Source organism: Acipenser ruthenus, chromosome 4 (assembly GCF_902713425.1).
Source record: "Acipenser ruthenus chromosome 4, fAciRut3.2 maternal haplotype, whole genome shotgun sequence".
NCBI lineage: Eukaryota > Metazoa > Chordata > Actinopteri > Acipenseriformes > Acipenseridae > Acipenser > Acipenser ruthenus.
Window position 1 is genome coordinate 75,779,964 of NC_081192.1, and position 22,393 is coordinate 75,802,356.

Below are 22,393 nucleotides of genomic sequence, written 5' to 3' on the forward strand. Positions count from 1 at the left end.
CAATTATTATTTACAGATACATTGAACAGCAATGGGGACTCCATTAGCACCAAATTATGCAAATTGATGGGAACATTTGAGGATGATTACATTTATAACAACAACCCTTTACATCACTTTCATTGTAGAAAAAAGTTTAAAATCAGATACATTTTTTGGGATGTTTATTTATTTAAGAACGTAAATCATTTAAGTACCACTGTATATAGAAAACCAACAGATAAATACTTTGTTATCAGCTGACAGTTATCATCCTAGCTCCCTAAAGAGAGGACTTCCAATTAGCCAATTACATAGATTGCGCAGGATTTGTGATACAGAGGAGGAATTTGAGAGACAGTCTAAAACACCTGTTGGACTGTTTTCGGTCATGGGGATATATAGAAAAATGGCTTAAGGATGCATTTCATGAAGTCAAAAGTGTCAAGCGTCACAGTTTGTTAGAAAAATCAAAACAAGAACAATTTTTAGTTAATTATGCATTAACATTCAGCTCTCTTGGTCACAAGATCAAATCAATAGTGACTAAACATATATATTGTCTTCTGACAGGTCTTTGGGTTCTGGTTTTCAAACTCCCCCTCTTTTTACTTACAAAAGAGCACCTAATCTTAAAACTATGTTGGTGAAAGCAGATGTACATAAATCAAAGCGTGAAAGAGCTTTTATAATGGGATGCTTTCCATGTCGCTTGTAAGAATCTTATAAAGTCTATTTTTTTTAATTGTCCTATAACTGGTAAAAAACAAAAGATTAAATCTTGTATCACATGTAATACCACACATGTAGTGTATCTACTGACTTGTCCATGTGGAAAGGGGTATGTGGGTAAAACCACAATTAAAAACTAGACTTAGTGAACAGAGAAGCTCCATTCGGAGACAAGATATAACTTCACCAATTGCAAAACATTTTTTGGAAGAAAACCATGACATTGATACTTTAAGGTGTATTGGAATAGAAAAAGTAAGTCAAAATAAGAGGGGTGGCAATCTTAATAATAAATTGTTAGAGAGAATCGTTTTGGATTTTTAACTTATACTGTGGTACCTAATAGACTAAAATGAAGAATTACACTTAAGTCTTTATAAACTACACCTAATTTTTGTTTTAGGAAGGACGACTTATTTAAGCTTGATTAATACTTAAAATAGGTTAGGAAATTGGTTTATTAGTGAATCTATATAACTGGTTTGCGGGGTATTTGGGGGATTGATGCTGGATGGTTGGTTGATGCCTGTGGTTCAATTGAAGAATGGTTTGGTTTGTTTTGTATAGTATTGCATGTAGATGGCAGTTTTGGAATCTAGGTGACGATTGATGAAAAAATATCTGTGATATACCAGGTGTGGTAAATCCATTCGTAATCTGTGTTGTGCGCCCATGAAATAACACTTCACTTAATTGTAATTACCTGTTAACTCAGTGTATTTAAATCGAGGTACTGAAGTTGTGTATACACACTGATGAAGGCTTTTTGGGTGAAACATGTTTGTGAATTTCCTTGTGGATTAGACTTTTAATCTGTTTATTTTTTGGAATGATTTTTTTTTTCCTTATGTGTGCGGACCTTCGTCACATAGCTTTGAAATAATAAAATTACATAATTTAAAATAAATTAAATAAATTATCAGAATATTTTCAGTATTTGTCTCATGAAGTTGACTGTGCCAGGGAGCGAACAGTTTCCTAAATTAAATGGCTGGTTACACAGCCATTTAATGAAAAATGAAATCCTTACCTTCCTTCTAGGATATCGTTCTTCAGTTGTAAAAAATATAAATGCCTGAAAAAGACATCATAAAAAAAGACAATTATTTATCCATTTGCTAATTTATTTATATATAACAAATAATAAATAAAATTAAAATTGATGTACACAAAAAGTTGAAATGATTAAAAAAAAAAAACATTTTATTTCAGGACGCTTATTTCAAAAGCCCTTCTTCAACTGTGTAGAAAGAAAAGTAACACGACGTAAGACATGCAAATATATTAAACTCCCAAACTGAGATCAGGGGCCCTAAAATCATCACTCCACATCCACCAGCCCTTTACATGTACTTCTAAAAGGAGTAGTGTAGTGCAATGTAACAGGGGAGGTCTGTGCTGACTGTCTGGCGCATGCAGGGTACTGCAGGAAGATGCACCTGTCAGTCATGGCAGTGACACAGAGAGGTGGGGAAGAGGGGGGTGTTGGCTTTCCCTCTCCTTTTGTTATTTATTTTTTGGGAGCACCTGTGAGTGTGCCAGCAGGTCTGTTTACCTGTGGGTATTTCTGTAGTCCTGTCTACCATTGCTGGTATTCAGGCCATGGACAACAGCGCCCTCTGTGGGCTAAACTAAGGAAAAAACCAAAGTAATAAATAAAACTGGGCACCTGTGTGGTGTTGTCAAATACACTTCTGTCTCCCGTGTCAGTGAATACCCACACCCTTCCACATGCATCATTTGCACAAAACGCAACAAATTATACATTGGGAAAACTAAAACACGTTTAACAGATCGTTTTGTGGAACATTTACGAAGCATTCGAATCAACACCTTGACATTTCCAGTAGCCTGACACTTCAACAGCAATAATCACATTGCTGAAGACATTGCCATCTGTGGAATGAGTCAGTGTTTTGATACAAATTCTACTCAGAAGCAAAGAGAACGTGAGCTTATCTTCAAACCTGGAACTTTGGAGCCTCTTGGAATGAACATTCTATTCTGACATCATCTTAACATCATCCTCAGAATATTTGAAAATCAACAAGTTTATTGCACTGTTTACTTTTCTTTCTACACAGCTGAAGAAGGGCTTTTGCCCGTAACATCCTGAAATAAATGTTTTTTTAATCATGTAAACTTGTGTACAATTTTGTTTTTATTTTTTTAATATTTTTTCTTCTTAACACTTTGTACACCCACCCACACACACACACACACAGTAGTAGTGGTTAGGGCTTTGGACTCTTGACCTGAGGGTCGTGGGTTCAATCCCAGGTGGGGGACACTGCTGCTGTACCCTTGAGCAAGGTACTTTACCTAGATTGCGCCAGTAAAACCCAAGTGTATAAAATGGGTAATTGTATGTAAAAAATAAATGTGTAAAAAAAAATAATGTAATTGTATGTAAAAATAATGCGATATCTTGTAACAACTGTAAGTCGCCCTGGAAAAGGGCATCTGCTAAGAAATTTATATTATATTATAAAATATATATATATATATATATATATATATATATATATATATATATATATATATATAGAGAGAGAGAGAGAGAGAGAGAGAGAGAGAGAGAGAGAGAGAGAGAGAGAGAGAGAGAGAGAGAGAGAGAGAGAGAGAGAGAGAGAGAGAGAGATACATGCACACACACACACACCATTATATATATTATATATTATATAATAATTAGGGCTGCTCTAATTAATCAGATTCTGCTAGATTCAGAAGTACAAGGAAGCCAAAATTCCCCATCGACTTATTTATTTTTTTATTTTTTAGTATTACTATGCAGAACAGCCGCTATAATATGGTTACCTTTATTGATATTGTGCACGGATTAATCAACTAATGCCCATAAATTAACCAATCTAATTTTAAATCAAAAACAAATAATTCTAGGAAAATTAGTTTGAAGCAAAAGTTTTGCTTTTGTGGATTAGGAAAAAATATAAAAATACTAGAAATAGAGGTCTAAAATTATTTATTTCAGCATTTTTTTTTTTTGCAAAACTCCAAAAATGCTAATTCAAAAGTATTCATACCCCGACAAAGAAAATGAAATTAACAGCTAGTTAAGGCACCTTTAGCAGTAATAACCTCTTTTAAATGATTAGGATGTTTGTCAATGACCTTTTGGCAGGATTCTTTAGTGATTATTGACCATTCTTCAAACGCCAAATTGTTCCAGTTCATTCAAATTCCGAGGACTTCTCTTGTGCATAGCCTTCAACGCATAGCAAAGATTCTCAATCGGATTTAGATCGGGACTTCGACTAGGCCATTCTAGAACCTTGATTTTATTCTTCTTTAACCGTTCTGAAGTAGATTTTGATGTGTGCTTTGGATCGCCGTCATGTTGGAACGTCCAGTTGCGCTTTAGACCAAGTCTTGTAGCGGAAGGTTTCAGATGATTGGCCAATATCTTTTGGTATGCTGTGGAATCCATTTTACCATTTATTGGAACTAAATGTCCTGTGTCATTAGAGGAAAAACAGCCCCATAGAAGGATATGAATACCCCCATGCTTGACAGTAGCTATGGTGTTCTTTTATTTGTATGCCTCGCCAGACTTTCTCCAAATGTAATGACTATCAGAGTGACCAAATAGTTCGATTTTTGTTTCATCACTCCACAAAACCTATGACCAGAAGTCATATCCATCATTCAAATGCCTTTTTGCTAATTTTAAGCTATTGTTCTTGTGACGTTTTCCTAAAAGTGGCTTTTTCCTTGGCCTGAGACCATTGAGATCTTCTCCATCAAAACTTGACCTATGGTTGAAATGGAAACAAGTCCCACTTGCAGCCAATTCACTTTGAATATCTGTGGCAGTCAATTTCAGATTGTTATTAACCTTCCTCACAATTCTGTTACTTTTTCTTAGTGAAAGAACCTTCTTTCTTCCGGACCGAGGGAGCGTTGTGACCATGAGTCTTGTCCTTCTTGATAATAGAAACAATAGGTTTAAATTGGGATACTCAAATGCTTGGAAATCTTCTTGTATCCTTCTCCAGCTTTATGACAATAAATAATGGTTTTGCCTAAAGTCTTCACGTAGCTCTTTACTTTTTCCCATTAACTTATTGGTAACTTATTACTTTTTCTCCATTAACTCATTAACTTATTGGTAATGACAGCAATCATCCTATGCCTAACCCTTTTATATTTTCCCAAGAATGTTCACCTACAATCCAGCATTTTCTAGACTTTTCTAGAATTAGGTTCTGCATTATCATATTGACATTTCTAGCACCTTGTAGACAATACTATCATAGCATCAATGGGTATGAATACTTTTGAATTAGCATTTTTGCAAATGCTATTTCTATTTCTTGTAACTTTTTTCCCACATCCACAAAAGCAAAACTTTTGCTACAAAAGATTTCCTAAAGTTATCTGAGAAATTATAAAATTTCCATTGACTACTACTTTTGACTAACTCTGAGCTATTTTTTATATATATACATACATACATATACATATATATATATACTCATATATATATATATATATATATATATATATATATATATATATATATATATATATATATATATATATATATATATATATATATATATACACACACACATACACATACATACATACATACATACTTACATATATATATATATGAATGAGAGACTATATCAAACACTTACTTAGTTTGTTCTTGCTGTAGCATATTGGGGTCTGGGATGAAAAACCTCACCAGAAATCGTAGCGAACAGGGAAAACTCCCTAGGAAAGTAAAAAAATAAAATAAAATATATAATAATAATAATAATAATAATAATAATAATAATAATAATAATAATAATAATAATGTGCTACTGTACATACACATTTAAAAATGAACTGTCCATTTTAAATAGGATTGGAATAACTGTTTACTGTTTGTTATTGTTTTGCAGAACATATTTTGTCAACATTGTGCATTTAGGACACAGCCAGATGCATTCCTGTAGCTTAGGAACCCATTCTTACACTCTCATTTGGGAATCTGTATTTTAACAATGAAGCTGTGGAAATAAGAGTGTTTCTATAGCCAGTACAGTAAAGTATTGAATTTCCATGTCAGTCAGTCTGTATTTTCCAATAAGGCTCATGGTCATTGTATAATGGGAAGTTACCCTGTCATCATCTCTCCACTGAAACTCCAAAAGCAAACAATATCCATTTGTATGTTTTTATTACCTTTCAGCTGTTTCCTGATTGGTTTTGTAGGCTCAAGCCACCTCTGTAATATTAAACAAAGTAAAAGGTAAAGATTAGCTAGGAAAGTTGGTTGAGAACACCTTGAATTCATACTGTAGTATAGGGAAAATGATGTACCAATTTGCTACCAATGGGAGAGTCTACTGAATCTTCATTGTGTTGCAAGCTGAAATATTCTCTCTCTATCAGGCCCAGGTGGTTGTAGACCATATCGAGCAAAACCTGACCAGCATCTTGTTTCTTGAGGGGAAAAAAATAAAATAAAACACAAAACAAACAAAAACATAAAATCCATGAATAATCAGAAACACAATAGGATCATGATACAGTATATTTCAGGGCTTCCAGTTATATATATATATATATATATATATATATATATATATATATATATATATATATATATATATATATATATATATATATATATTTACAGAATTCAGCAGGCATTTATCAGCACTTATTTTGAGGACCATGAAACAGGTAAAAATCATGTTTTAAAAAACCCCACCTCCAATTCCACAACATACAGGTAAAAGTCAGTACACAAACAACTTACAGTATTTAACAGCGCTGACATCAATAATGTAGCTTGTGACACTAGTTAAAGGCATTAGCTCATCCAAAACAAAAGAAAATGCTGCACTGCACAGGCAGTTTCCCCATGTCCTTTTAAATGAACTTTGTACACATGACTTAAAAACAACTCCCTTTTCACCAACACAATTTAAAAATGAATAAAAGTAGTTCCCTTTCAACTATGAAATGTAACCATTACCGATTGAGTATTTACCTCCTGAAGTCTCGAATTCTGAATAATGTATGACAAAGCTGCTCTTTGAGCCTGTGATGCAGTCATGGCCCCTCCTCCGAGGGCACAAAAGGACTGCGCTCAGAGATCTCAGCGCCATTTTTCCTTTCAAGACTGACCTGATCGTAGAGCCTTGTTCAGATAAGTACATTGTTGCTGATATCTGTATATATATATATATATATATATATATATATTGCATTTATTGTGTTTTTGCACAAAATTTGTGATATTTAATCTAATCGCTGTAATAGTTTTAACTAATTACGTGTGCCCCACGTGAAGCCAGCAGCTCAAGTCGCTCCTCCCCAGGGATCCAGCAACAGAAGTCGGCTGACTTTGTGCTCTTCCCCAGAGGCTGCATAGCTCCGGCTGGAGTTCATTTTATTTCTCGTTTTTGCACCATACGAGACAATACCTTTATTATTATTTATGTAATTGTAGGTAGAAACCTGGCTGCTCTGGTAGCTGCCCTGCGCAGAGACAGAAGCTGGAGGCCAAGTGACAGGCTAAGCAGCAGCCCTGGGCACTTTCTCAGGGTGCCAACTGGACTATTGGCATCAGTGCGCCACAGACATCTGGGTGCTTACTTCCGTTCAGACCAGCTATTGGCTGCAGTTCAAGCACAGTCCCCCTCCATTTCAGGGCGTGACTCCAACAATCAGTCACAAACCCACAGGACGCAGCTGTGGGGTCTCAGGAGGTAGCAGCTCTCCTGCAAAAACAGGCTATTTGCATGATAAACCCCCTCCTGTTGGAGGAAGGGTTCTATTCCATGTACTTCTTAGTGTTCAAGCAGGATGGTGACCGATCCTCTACCTCAGACAGGTCAACATGTATCTGAGCCGAAGGAGGTTCAAAATGTTGACAATGCAACAAGTGTTGCAGTCAAATCAGGCCAGGCAACTGGTTCACCAAGGTGGACCTCAAAAGATGCCAATTTCCACATCCCCATAACACCAGTGCACAAGTACCACCTGGGTTCGCCTTTCAGGGAAATGTTCTGTGTCTTGCCATTTGGCCTCTCCCTAGTTCCCGATGCCTTCTCAAAGTGCATGGAAGCTATCTTGGCCCAGAAACTTTGATTGTGTTGGTAAGTGAAGTTCAAGTAATGTCCCAGAAACTTCTGGGCCTGATGGCAGCAGCTTCGCAGACCCTTCCATTGGGCCTCCTGCACATGCGCCCTCTGCAGGCCTAGTTCAACAGCAGGGTTTTTCATCCCACATTGATCCGTGACTGCCTATTGCCAGTGTCCCACCACTGTCTAAAGGCACCCTCTTGGTGGAAACAGCTGACCCATCTACGCCTAGGTGTAGCGCCAGGCAGTGTCACCGAAAGGGAGGTCGTCACCATGAACGTGTCCAGTCTGGGTTGGGGCACTGTGTGAAATGGCCAGGGTGTGCAAGGAGATGGATTTCTTTGCCTCCCAGGAATTAGCCCACTGTCCCCTCTGGTTCTCCATAATAGGAGACAGTGACACGCTCGCAATAGATGCCTTGGTCCACCAGTTGCCGAGTCATCTGTTATACACCTTCCCATCGCTAGCCCTGCTCCTACTGTGTCTTTAGAAAATCAGGCAGGACTGGGCCAAGGTGCTCCTATTAGCCCCTTATTGGCCCAGGAGACCCTTGACCCTGATGCAGCTCCTGGGCAGCCAGCAGTGGAGACTACCAAAGCACCGCAACCTGCTCAGTCAGGCATGGGGGACCTTATGGCATCCCAACCTATTGAGCCTGCAGCTCTGGGTCTGGCACCTGTCCAACAGGGTTATTGACACCCTACAAAATGCCAGGGCAGCGTCCAAGTGTTTCCGTTATGGGTACAAGTGGGGCATCTTTCAGACGTGGTATCTGCCTCGTGGGTTCGACCCCAGGACTTGTCCCATGGCAGTAATACTGCAATTTTTGCAGGACCTGTTTGACAAGGTGAAATCCCCATCTACGTTAAAGATTGACTGTCTCCCCAGGAGCTCACTTCCTGGCGGGGCAATTTTTGAAAGGGGTGTGGCAACTTCGGCCGCCTATGAAGGACATTGTTCCTTGCCTCTATTTGAACCCATGCATTCCGCCAAGATGAAAGTTTTTATCATTTAAAGTGGCTTTCTTGTTTGTTAATCACCTCCGCAAAGCAAGTGAGTGAGATGCAGGCATTCTCAATAGCAATACCAATGTACCAATCCTGTCTTTTTGAAGAAGACGATCTCGACATTCCATGTCAACCAGTCTGTGGAATTGGAGGCCTTGCCCCCTCCAGAAAAGCTCACTGCCCATTCCACCAGAGGCATGGCAACTTTGTGGGCTTATTCCAGAGTGTATCTGGTCGGAGACATTTGCAATGGACAGGTGTGGGCCTCTCCCCATACCTTCACCAGGTTCTGCAGACTGCAGACCCTGGTTTTGGAACTATTGTAAAGAGTGGCTTCCGAATGGTAATGCACACGACAGACTTCGGCTTAGCCTTGCAGCATTCCAGTCGTTCTGCAATCATGCCCTTGCGACGGCTTTGGTACACTCACCCATTTAGTAATGGTTGCATTTCGTACTTGAAAGGGAATGCTAGGTTATTATCATAACCCTGGTTCCCTGAAACAGAAATGTAACCATTAACCTTCAAGGTCGCGGTGTCCATGATTGCAGCAGGCTTGAAGGAAAAATGAGGCCGAAATCTGTAAGCGCAGTCCTTTTGGCAGCAGGCCATGGCAGTTCAAAGAAACAGAAAAAGAAACCTTGCAATTACCATCTTATATTAACTTCAGTTTTTCTTACATTGGTGTCGAGGATGATCCTCGTCCTCATGTGTCATGTGCTGTGAAGTACTGGCTCACAAAAACTAAGGATAAGGGTTTACATTGAGGCTTTTTTTATATTTAAAAATAAATAACTTTCACTGTAGCTGCCAGGTCAAAAGCTTTAGTTATCACACAAACCATTACAATGGTTCAATATCTTCAGACCATAAACGTTAATGAATTGCCCCTAGGTCCCCTGCCTTAATCAGCTCTATACCAGGGGAAAACATACAATACCTTGGGCTGAATGGCATTCACAAGCAATTAAAACACTAGCACTACCTGATATTTAGCTATTTAGTACAGCAATCACCTTATTGTCAATTCACTTTTATTAACTACTGTGCAGCAATTGCTGCAAAATAACTCTGACAACAAAGCTCTGACACCACCACAACAACATGTCGCACAGTCCATCCAAATAAGGAAGGCAGCAATTTGGGACTGAACTCAATTATTTTATTATTATTATTTGTATTAACTGACATTCCTCACTGCACACTGTATATTTTGACTTTAAAAGGCATACTGCCAGACATACATCTAAAAGTGGCAGTGTATCGCTATAGGGTGCGATACACTCTGCAGAGAGCAACCCTAACCCTTATTTACTGTATCTGCTCCTTTACAGTATATTTTATTCATACATGCCTATCTGATTCAATAAGACCGTGACAATACTATTCATGGTATAGCGCTGCTTTCCATATGCCTTTAGTCCTTCTTTCTCACACCAAGAACAGCTTTCTTTTTGAATTCCTGCAAAATATTATTCCATTAGTCACAGCATTATTTCAAATGATCTTACAAAATGCAACAAAAGTAGTCTAAACAGTTCCTGCAGGGTTTTGCAAAGAAACGTCAGTCTTTGTTCCTGCACACGTAAAAACTCTATCCGTCAGCCTTTCGCTGTTTTCCTGTATCTGCTCCACTAAACCATACCCAAATGATTTTCATATCACGTTTCAACGCATTTGCCCTGCCCTTGGTGTGAATTAACCATATAAAAACATGTTACGTGAGGTGAAGTGTAGCCTTAGCAAGGCCCTGACTGGGGAACATAAACTTTGTCTTTAATTGAAAGTCACTTACAAGGACTGTTGAATGCTTAAGTTGAATTTCCAGAACTCAAGATTACAAGAATTACACACAATTATAGTGAAGTACAAGTTTTAAACCATCCTCCAAGAAGATGAAGCACAGATACTATGGTGTGGCAAAGCAACAGCCCTGGCTGTAAATAGTGTTGGTGTTTGTGTGTTTTGGTGATGGTTGGCACAGGTGGGGTTAATTCGTGTCCCTGCCAAAAAGATGTGAGAATGTGGCTGTTCCTAAATTGAATAATTGGTGTTAATTGGGAACAGCCACATCCTATAAAAAGAGAACCAAAGCTTCATTAAAAGAGACTACCAGAGAGCTGGAACAAAGAGAAGGTACATGGTTGTGATCTGCTTTAAAAGTATATGGGTTTTTGTGACCGGTAAACATCTTAGCTGTCTGGTATAGTTTAGAACTGAAATGTTTAGTTAGCACTCCTTGATGGAGTTAGGTTTTGGTTAGTGTTTAAAATAAACATTACAGGCCTGCCCTGTTTAAAACCCTAGCTGTGCTTTTGGAGTGCTGTTCCTTTTTACACAAAAAGGAAAGTGAAGACAGTCCTGCATGTGGCAAGCATACCCTGGTTTGTCACATATGGTTGAGATGTTGGGCGCTTCAGGTGTAATAAATACCTTAGGTGAGCGGGTGAAATGAATTATTTTATTTGTCAGTTGAAAGGAACGCAGAAGCCGTAACCACAACTAATATGGAGATTTTATTTTCCTTCTGTCAGTCTGAAGGAGTGAGTGCTAGAATTAAACAATTGTCTGGAAGCTCAAATGGGAAGCTTTTTATATACTTTTCATTTATAGGATTTAAAATTGTAGCGGTTATATAATATGTGGCTTTTAGTTTGGTTTGGGGACAATTTGTAAGGCAGGTAAATCAAACATGACACATTACAGAACATGATTTACTTCCCTTGTCAGTTTTCTTTTGCTCCTTTTTTTGACGCTATATAAATACATACCAAGGCTGTTGCCCACTGTAGTTTGAATCAGTGCAGAGGGTCTTCATAATCTCTTAATAAATGGAAGGTCATGGTGAAATGCATTGTGAAATTTCTATAGGAGGGTAGGAGTGTAAATGAAGTTTTGTGAAGATTGCTACAAAATCAATACACTTAGTGTTTACCATGCGGAGTGTGACAAACAAACAGGTAGTTAAATGAAATGCACAATTCAAATTTTAGTAATATTTAACCTTAGCCATATTATATCCTGTACTTTATAGAACATTGATTCTGTTCATATAAATACATGTCTCTCCTATCAGTAAATGGTGTACAAAAATGTTCTTCATCATTTATTTTTAGTTACCGTGCAGCAATGTAGTATGGCCAATGACATTGGGGGCTTAAATATTGTCGTTTCACCTGTTGTATAACAGACACCGATTATTATGTATAACATTTCATTTTGCAGATTTAAAATTGTAGGAGGTATCCTGGTAAACTGGTTAATTATTGGCAACCTGACTAATTATGTAAGGAGGAATACGTATGGGCAACCTGGCTCTGTAATGAAATGGTTGTGCAAGTGTTTCACCATTTAGGAGTTTGTTTGCTGCAAGTACAAGAGGTCACAGAAAGGACAGGAAACTTCTCAAAGAAGTGAAGGCAGTTTCTAACCACAAAAGTGATTATGAAAACAGGACTTCTTTCTAAAAATCCAAACCATATTGGGGAAAAGGCCGTTATACCCAAAATGCCTAAAAACCATTAGAATTTGAATTATTACCTTATATAGAGAGTGGACCACAGACCCCTACTCGTAGAAGATGCTATACTGGGGAGAAGTGGTGACAGCCTGAAAGACGAGGACCATGAGGAGAGAAACCGAGAGACTGTGTCAGGGTGAGAAATATACCTGCCATGTATTAAAAAGGACTGTTCACACAAACAAGTCTAAATCTATTGCATTACAAAGGATCCAAAATACTGTGTTGGGCCACATTCGTGGTTAAAGAATTAAAAGAGGACAACGCATATGGACTGTGTTGATCCCGTTGGGGATTAAAGAATGTTGACTCCAATTAATTTGCTCTCTCTGTCACAAATCTCCTTCCCAACCTGTGAGGGTGCTGTACAACAGGAACAGTGTGCACCGTACTGGATGGTTTGGCAGTTCATTCCAGGGTCAGTCGGAAGTCAGCCATCCAGAAAGGGGGCGGTGTCACAATAATAGAAGTCATCGCCTTAATGTGGTAGGCGATGTGTCAGGCCATGGATTGAAAGACACATGATTGAACTTGCTACCGAAGGGGGCGTGACTGAAGGTATATCAGGGGATGTGGCCAAGCAATCTGTTCCTTGGGTATGGTTACAGAAAGACCTATAAAAGGACGAACTGTGTTTTTAAAGAAACCGTGAGTTTTGTGTTTTTGCCTGTCTATTTAAATTGTTATTTGTCATTATAGAAGGCTAAACTCCAGAAGCTGTAGCTCAACCGCCAGCAAATCACCAAGAGCACTCACTCTGGACTTGTGACCGTGTTGTGTTTGTGTGTCTGGTTTAGTGTATTATTTTGGGACTGAACCCTGTGGTTTACCTGAGCGATACACATCGTTGTGTAGAGCCAGGTATTATTATTTGTCAGCAAAGAGAGCTGCTTTTTCGCCGTGAACTGTCTTGTGTATCATTCCTGAGCACCGCACCACCACTGCACTACAAACCATCTTGCCACAAAGAATCATCACAGACCGGACTTTATAGAATAATTCATCGATCCAAGTTCCACAACAAGGTGGTGAATGAGTCAGTGTTGCCCGGGACTGCCGAGTATAATCTATGTTACATTCTCCACATAAACAATAGGCAGATCATTATTAGTTTTGCTCAAATTCTCTCTCTCACACACACACACACACACAAAAAGGAGCAAGTAGCTATGTATGATATGGTCCAAATGCTCAGCTCCCTGTGTTATGGAACGAGTAGGAGAGATAACATAAGTGAACAAAACACAATCTTGAGAAGTGCATCGATTTCTGTTTTCATTTATTTTTGTGTAATACATTCTCACTACCTTACGTAGTAGAAACTATATAAAGCCTCTCAAATGTAAACATCTAACATTATGTACATCCAGCTATTCATCATTGTGATGCAGCGCAGTCTCCATTGCCTGACAAAGTATCTATTTCAATTTCTTTGTTTTTTTTGTTTTGTTTTTTTAAAGCTGTGTTGTTTGTACAGGTTTTGTAACGGTGGTTAGCAAACTACAGTTGATTAGACACTGCAGACAAACTCATTTGATCACTTTTTTTTTTTTTATATAAAATTTAGTCATCGCCAGTGGTTTTTACCCCGGTTTTCTCCCCAATTTGGAATGCCCAATTACTATTTTTTTCCCCGGTTCACCACTGCAACCCCCCGGCGACTCGGGAAATGAAGGCTGAAACACGCGTCCTCCAAAACGTGTTTCTGCAAATCCATCATTTTTCGCACTGTGGATCCAAACTGTTACTTGCTCAATCTAGGGTGGTTATTATTATTATTATTATTATTACTATTATTATTATTAATAATTTCTTAGCAGACGCCCTTATCCAGGGCGACTTACAATTGTTAAAATCACATTATTTTTACATACAATTACACATTTATTCAGTTGGGTTTTTACTGGAGCAATCTAGGTAAAGTACCTTGCGCAAGGGTACAGCACCAGTATCCCCCACCTGGGATTGAACCAACGACCCTCCGGTCAAGAGACCAGAGCCCTAACCACTACTACACACTGCATATATACTGCTATATGTGTCTACTAAAGTAAAGCGTTCCTGCATTATACAGGTAGTTGTTCAGTATCTGCCGGCTCGGTCTATGTTACATACCGACGGTATGCACTATGATACCGTGCTGTACTCGTGATTCTGTTTTGGGAGTTATTCTTTCAGCACCAAGAAAGCGTGCTTGGGGAAGTGATTAGTTTTCTTTTGGTCTGAAAGAACAATCATGATTGCAGCTTCCCTGTTTATAATTTTAACATGTATTAAAAATTAGTGATGCTGCTATCACAATCGTTCTTTTGAATATAATCATTATATAGATTGCTGTACTACCTCGGAAAGCGCCTGCATTTCACTTCAGTGATTGGATGAGTGAGTGCAGATTTAAGGCTTGCTTTTTAAAAGAGTTATTTTGGGTTAATTTTACAATATTATTTTATGGCCTAAATATAATATATTACCACAGATTACTTGCACTTTAATGTCCTTGATAAATGTTTTCAACCCACTGTGCAATTCATATCGTGCAATGATACAAGACTAGAAAGAAGCTTAATTAAAATAAATTGTGAAGTCCGCCTAACTTGTTTCTTACCCATGATGTAACAGTCCTGTACTAGGGTGTGTTCGTTTCACACCCAACGGTGTGAAATGCATTCAACAGTGATATGAATCAAGGGCAGTGGCAATATGCACAAATACTTCCAAAATACACATACACCATACCTTGTGCTGTAACCATACCTTTTGAACCAACAGCTGGCTGAAGTTGCCTCAAAAAGTAACCAAAAAAAACAAAAAACATGGCTTTGTTCAGACACACGTACTTACTGTATCTTTCCAAACAGGCGATTCAGTAATGCAACAAAGCCCATCACTTATTGTAATTAATTGGCTCCATTCATTGATACAGAAATCAACTGTACATTTAGTACTCCTGTGTTAGTTTTTTTCCCCCCTTTTTATCCTTGATTATTGCTTTAAAATAACCTGGCATCATTCGGTAACATTTCTTCTTAATCTTATTGTTTAAGTATTTCTGCTGTTTGGCCCCGCCTCCAAGTAAACCTGTCCCTTTAAAGCAAGTTTGCTTCAGTGTGTTGCTTTCCATTTTCATGCAGCAACAAATGTTACAGTAACCCAAGACATTTCTTGTGCACCCGTTTCAGCTCCCTGACCAATGTTCAGCACGAGTCAGAAAGTGACATGACAATTATAAAGCAAGGCCCTTCTAGCACACCTCACACCCCATTGTACAGATTTGTACAAACATAGGGGCAGGGGAATACAAAAATATGTATCATGCTGTGGGAATATAGATCATATTCTAAAGTTACCCTTCAGTAATAACAGCCATACAGTAGCAGCATACATGCAACGTGTAAACAGTATTTAATGATGTGGTGGTGGATGTGTTCTGTTATCTAAATCAGAAAAAAAAAACTGCTCCTGGGGACTAGGGAATAATCCCACTTGTCCTACTTGTTTTCAAACCATGCCTGTTGAAACGGATGTTTGGGCAATGCAAGTTACTACTTTACAAAATCAGTATGTAATCTAAATCCACCCAGATGTTTCCAGCAAAATAACACTGACTACAAGTAACTGTATATTTTGTAGCAAGTGCTCCAGATAAGCTGTGCAAAGGGTGTTCTACGCATTGAAAAAGTAATACGCATAGCAATTTTGCTGCACAGCTTGAGTTTGCATGTTAAGCTTCTTGTACTTTGTTGGTTCCTGGCATCTCAATGGTCAATTGAAAAAAAATACTGCATGCCGTAGCTAGAGAATACTGGGACAGCTAATTGTAGCCTGCCTGGGAATTGCCAAAAACACATGAGCATTAAGTCCTGGTTTTCAATAGAAAATATTTTAAAACAAAAAGTACGGTTGAATCTACTCGCTTGCAATGCGTGTTGTTTGTGACTGGTGAAGAAGCATCTGGATTCTAGATTTCTCAGCGCCATCTTAGTCCCCCTCAACCAAATATCTGTCAATCGAATTTTTGGAAGGTAAATCTATATAATATTGTGTGTTTGGAGAGAGGAGTCAGGATGCTTTATATTGCTATAGCAAGGCGATCAAAAAGGAATACAATATTATCGTTACTTTATAAATATATGTGCATGCAAGCCTTTTGTCCATCTGCAGTGTTCTGTTTCTGTGTTTATTAAATGTAAGGCTGTAGTTAAAGCACACACCATCAGTTAGTATTAAAAGTATGTACGGTATTTATTGAAAGTACTCGTACTTCAAGGTAATGTTGCATTTTACTCAGTGTCTAAATTGGATAGTAAATCACTCAATGACCCTGTGGCAGAGTGTCCCGCCCCTATTTATTATTATTTGTATTTTTGTTTGCGGCGCGGGTAAAAGCGCCGCGTCGTTTATTATTATTTAAAAACCCCGTGAGGATGCATGGCTGATCAGCTACTGATTACTTTAAATAGCTGACAGTCATGCATCCTTACCAAACGCGTGCAGACTCTGGCCGGGGGATAATAAGATAATTACTAACTAGTTAATCCCTCGGCCAGAGTATATAAACCTGCAGCTCTCTGCACTTGATGTTGGGGTGTTGGAGTAGAGAGTACGGGGAGCGGAGAGAAGGTATAACATTTAAAAACAATTGCTAATACGTGCTGGATTATCCAGCACGGCACTTACTTGTTTGTTTATTTATTCGTTTGGCCCTCGTGCCCTTTTGTTTGTATTTTGTTTAAATCTGTTTGTTTATTATTAAATACGCCGAGTGCTTTTGCACTCGGTTTCACCCGCCCATCCACTGTTTTGGAGTCAGTTACTTCCTGGTCCGTGACGTCATCCACCACACCACTGCGAGCCAGACTGTCACATATGGTGGCAGCGGTGGGATAAAACAAACGCCTCCAATAGCCGGACCAGGAAAGAAAAGCTCGTTTTTTTGTTCGTTTTTTTTTTCAAAGTGTTTTGTGTGTTTTTTGGGAAAAAAAAAAAAAAAAAAAAAAAAAAAAAAATGGGAAGAAGCGGACGGAGGAAGCAGCAGCTACAGCAGCGTGGGGCCGGTCGCAGGTCCCACTGTAGCTCAACCATGCTGGACGTCTGTCCCATCTGCTTGAAAGGTGAGGAGTGGTGCTTCGCTGTTGGGGAGGTGGGTCACATAGCACCCGACCAACCCCCTCCATGGCAGGAGAAAGAGGAGCCAGAGCGTCCAGTGAGGGAGGACCTGCATCCTCCAAAGAGGACGAATGCACTCTCCTCTGAGAGAGTCTGGGACTGGCTGGTGGAGCCGGGGAGGGATTATGAGGAAGCCCTCCCTGCAGTGATCAACCTCCTGTGGGCAAGAGATGGGGAGCGCTGGGAGGCCTGGGAACAGCAACACCACCCAGCTTCCCTCCCAGACATCGCAGCCATGGTGTTCAACTACCTGGCTGCGGATATGGGAGAGACCCTGCTGCTGCCATCTCCAGCACAAAAGGGAGAGGAGCCATCGCTACCGTCTCCACCAGCAGAGGGAGAGGAGCCATCGCTGCCGTCTCCAGCGCCAGAGGGAGAGGAGCCATCGCTGCCGTCTCCAGCGCCAGAGGGAGAGGAGCCATCGCTGCCGTCTCCAGCGCCAGAGGGAGAGGAGCCATCGCTGCCGTCTCCAGCGCCAGAGGGAGAGGAGCCATCGCTGCCGTCTCCAGCGCCAGAGGGAGAGGAGCCATCGCTGCCGTCTCCAGCATCAGAGGGAGAGGAGCCATCGCTGCCATCTCCAGCATCAGAGGGAGAGGAGCCATCGCTGCCGTCTCCAGCATCAGAGGGAGAGGAGCCATCGCTGCCATCTCCAGCATCAGAGGGAGAGGAGCCATCGCTACCGTCTCCACCAGCAGAGGGAGAATGCCTGCTGGTTTCGCCTCCACAGCCTGGGGAGGAGCCCGAACGTCCTACGCCCGAGTGGGAGGAGCCCGAACGTCCTACGCCCGAGTGGGAGGAGCCCGAACATCCTACGCCCGAGTGGGAGGAGCCCGAACGTCCTACGCCCAAGAGGGGGGAGTCGGTGCGTCCACAGCCCAAGAGGGAGGAGTCGGTGCGTCCACAGCCAAAGAGGGAGGAGTCGGCGCGTCCACAGCCCAAAGAGGGGGGAGTCGGTGCGTCCATAGCCCAAGAGGTGGAAGTCTGCGCTTCCACAGCCTTAGGACCCAAGCTGCAGTCCCAAGAGCCAGAAGGGGAGGAGTTACAGGCTCAACCCCCTGAATTTTTCTGGGGGGGAGAAGGGCAGGATGCTGGTGTTCCCCAGCAGCCTCTATTTATGCTGCTGAAGGGAGCACGGCACACACCAGCCCAGCCGCCACAGCAGAGGGAGCCAGCACCGCCACAGCCTCCCTCTGAGTGGCCAGCATCCGCCCCATCGCCTCTGCCTCCACCACCACCAGGAGCAGAGCAGCAGGAGCTGCCTCTGTCTCCACCACCACCAGGAGCAGAGCAGCAGGAGCTGCTTCTGTCTCCACCATCACCAGGAGCAGAGCAGCAAGAGCTGCCTCTGCCTCCGCCACCTCCACCAGCAGAGGGTGAATGCCTGCTGGTTCCACATCCACCGTCGTGGGAGGACTGCTTGCCCCTCCCACCTCCACCAGCAGAGGGTGAATGCCTGCTGGTTCCGCCTCCACCGTCGTGGGAGGACTGCTTGCCCCTCCCACCTCCACCAGCAGAGGGTGAATGCCTGCTGGTTCTGCCTCAACCGTCGTGGGAGGACTGCTTGCCCCTCCCACCTCCACCAGCAGAGGGTGAATACCTGCTGGTTCCGCCTCAGCCGCCGTGGGAGGACTGCTTGCCACTCCCAGCTCCACCAGCAGAGGGTAAATACCTGCTGGTTCCGTCTCAGCCGCTGTGGGAGGACTGCTTTCCCCTCCCACCATCGCCATTGCCTGGGGATGGCTGTTCTGCATCGCCTGGGGCTGCCTTTTGTTCTCCACAGGACACAGGGTACGAGGGAGAAGTGGAGCTCCTGCTGCCGCCTCCATGGCCAGGGGCTCCCCTCCCGAGTTCGCCTTCCGGGGGTCCGCTGCTGCTGCCGTCGCCTTCCGAGGGTCCGCTGCTGCTGCCGTCGCCTTCCGAGGGTCCGCTGCTGCTGCCGTCGCCTTCCGAGGGTCCGCTGCTGCTGCCGTCGCCTTCCGAGGGTCCGCTGCTGCTGCCGTCGCCTTCCGAGGGTCCGCTGCTGCTGCCGTCGCCTGGGGTCGCCAGGGATCCTGCTTCGCCTGGGGTCGTCGAGGGTCCGGCTTCGCCTAGGGTCACCGGGGATCCTGCTTCGCCTGGGGTCGTCGAGGGTCCGGCTTTGCCTGGGGTCGCCAGGGATCCTGCTTCGCCTGGGGTCGTCGAGGGTCCGGCTTCACCTGGGGTCGCCAGGGATCCTGCTTCGCCTGGGGTCGCTACACGATGGCCGGAGCTCCATGAAAGGGAGCTGCCAGAAATGAAGAAAGGGGGGGAGGTCAGGAGACCAGCTCCCCCAGCCGCACTTTCGCGGCTGGAGATCATGTGGTCGGAGCCCCACGGAGGGGAACTGCCGGCCATGAAGAAGGGGGGAGAGGTCAGGAGACCAGCTTCCCCAGCCGCACTTTCGCGGCAGGATAGAGTGTGGCGGGAGCCCCGGAAGAGGGAGCTGCCGGCCACGAAGAATGGGGGGGTGCCAGAGATTCCACCATGGCCACCCCCCAGAAGTAACTTGCTTCCCCCTCTTCCGGGACTTTAAGACTGAGGGGGGAGGTGGCCGTTGGGGCCATGTGTGCTGCGCACAAGGGGGGGCATGTGTGGCGGAGTGTCCCGCCCCTATTTATTATTATTTGTATTTTTGTTTGCGGCGCGGGTAAAAGCGCCGCGTCGTTTATTATTATTTAAAAACCCCGTGAGGATGCATGGCTGATCAGCTACTGATTACTTTAAATAGCTGACAGTCATGCATCCTTACCAAACGCGTGCAGACTCTGGCCGGGGGATAATAAGATAATTACTAACTAGTTAATCCCTCGGCCAGAGTATATAAACCTGCAGCTCTCTGCACTTGATGTTGGGGTGTTGGAGTAGAGAGTACGGGGAGCGGAGAGAAGGTATAACATTTAAAAACAATTGCTAATACGTGCTGGATTATCCAGCACGGCACTTACTTGTTTGTTTATTTATTCGTTTGGCCCTCGTGCCCTTTTGTTTGTATTTTGTTTAAATCTGTTTGTTTATTATTAAATACGCCGAGTGCTTTTGCACTCGGTTTCACCCGCCCATCCACTGTTTTGGAGTCAGTTACTTCCTGGTCCGTGACGTCATCCACCACACCACTGCGAGCCAGACTGTCACAGACCCAAAAAACCTACTGTATCTGGAGCACTGACTGTAGCATCTTTTTTTAGTTTGTTGTCCACTGAAGAGGTCAAGAAGTCACATTACAGTAGTAACCTCAGTGACTTACTGTACACACAGTGGCATCAATTCAACTGATCTAAATACAGCCATCAAGATTATTAACATGAAACATGATACCCATACCCAGCCTACAGTGTCCTGCAGTGGAGCATAACACACACACTAATCTCAGCAGAACAGAGGAACAATGGGATTTGCTAGCCAGCTCCCAACTTTCACTCAAAACACTTAATGTACCGGTAAGGCTTATTTTTTATTTATTTATTTTTTTAAAAACACTGATATTTGTCAAACCTTTAAGACCCCACACTTTGCATGCACTGCCTTTACAAATGTACAGAAGCTTGAACACCAACTATAACTAAACTGTACCAAGTTCACAAAGCACAATATAATGTAGAGATGTAATGGTAAAATTAACATTTAGAACTGCAATTAAACTCAACACTGCTGAAACAGTCACAGCAGTTTATTAATCTCATCAGCACCTTTGACGAGAGATTAATGTCGCTCCTAATTCAAGAATGGAGAGAGTTCTCTTAACATATTGTTAAAATATAGACTATTGTATCTATCCAGACCAATTTAAACACTGCAGACTTGTCACATCAAAAATCGGTGCAGCTTTGGCTGCCCATGGTGATCCTAACTACACCCTCTTGAAAGTAAATAGATCAATTACAGTATTTGGGCACCAGGTGGAGCCTGGTGAGAAGTACAAATCTCATTCAAATACAGAGGTCAATAAAACAGCATTGATCAGAATTACACAGGTTTGTATTAACAAGAAGTGCTGGAAAACCAAGATCAAATTTGATAAGAGATCACCATGTTAAAAGCAAATTGTGCTGTTCTGTGAAAGAACAAGTAAATAAATAAAATAAATCAAATACCAGTAATGTGGATACCTATTCTCTGCTGTTAACAGCTTTATTACCTAGTGTTCAGATAGTTTCTGCTTAACTTTCAACACCAAGTACCTTTACAGAAACATAACCTTAGGTAACCTAATTTTACACAGCTGGTTTCACAGACCCAAAATAGTAATAAATCTTCAACTAGCTACAGTAATGTTATTGTACCTTAGGTCAGGTAGTCCAATTAGTGCCAATCGGGGTCTGTGAAACCAGCCATCAGCATCTTGGAATGAAAATGTTCGAGTTACTGCTCTAGTGTTGAAAGGTAACCATTTTTCAAACAAATGGGGTTAAAAACACAAGAAGAATGTTCGCTCAATGTAAAGCACAACACGGAACTGTGAATGATTACGCTTGGAAAGATCTGTAATTGAACTGTAATTGATCAATGATATGGCAATTACAAATTACACAGGTGTGCCTGATTCAACTGCATTGCAATTACAAATTACACAACAATAAATGTCCCCTGGTCTGGTTGGTTCCCACCACTACTATCTCATGTTATTTTGGCGAAAGCAGAGTCCAATATTAGCATGATGTAAATAACACAGCTACTCTCATGACAGAGATCATTGCTGGACCCAAGTCTGATTGAAAAATAAATAAATAATAAAAAAAAATGTGCATGGCAATGCATTCAAAGCTACTGCATTGTTCACCAACATGTAGATCTGTAACTTTCACAGTAACACTGCATGCAGTTTCTTTACTGGGGTTGTCACAAAAGTGTTTTTGCGAACT

General features: G+C 41.6%; 1 protein-coding gene across 7 annotated transcripts in view; it reads right to left on the bottom strand.

Annotated features, from left to right (window-relative positions):
• LOC117400475 (tyrosine-protein phosphatase non-receptor type 3-like) overlaps nucleotides 1-22,393 on the bottom strand; it is a 141,159-nt gene that overhangs the window by 63,575 nt on the left and 55,191 nt on the right. For all 7 annotated transcript variants that reach the window (XM_034000509.3, XM_059022798.1, XM_059022795.1 and 4 more), the window contains exons 3-6: nucleotides 6,052-6,174; nucleotides 5,914-5,956; nucleotides 5,379-5,457; nucleotides 1,742-1,786 (exon numbers count right to left, since the gene is read on the bottom strand). In XM_034000509.3, coding sequence (XP_033856400.1) covers nucleotides 1,742-1,786; nucleotides 5,379-5,457; nucleotides 5,914-5,956; nucleotides 6,052-6,174 — 290 coding nt within the window. The remainder of the gene's footprint in view (nucleotides 1-1,741; nucleotides 1,787-5,378; nucleotides 5,458-5,913; nucleotides 5,957-6,051; nucleotides 6,175-22,393) is intronic.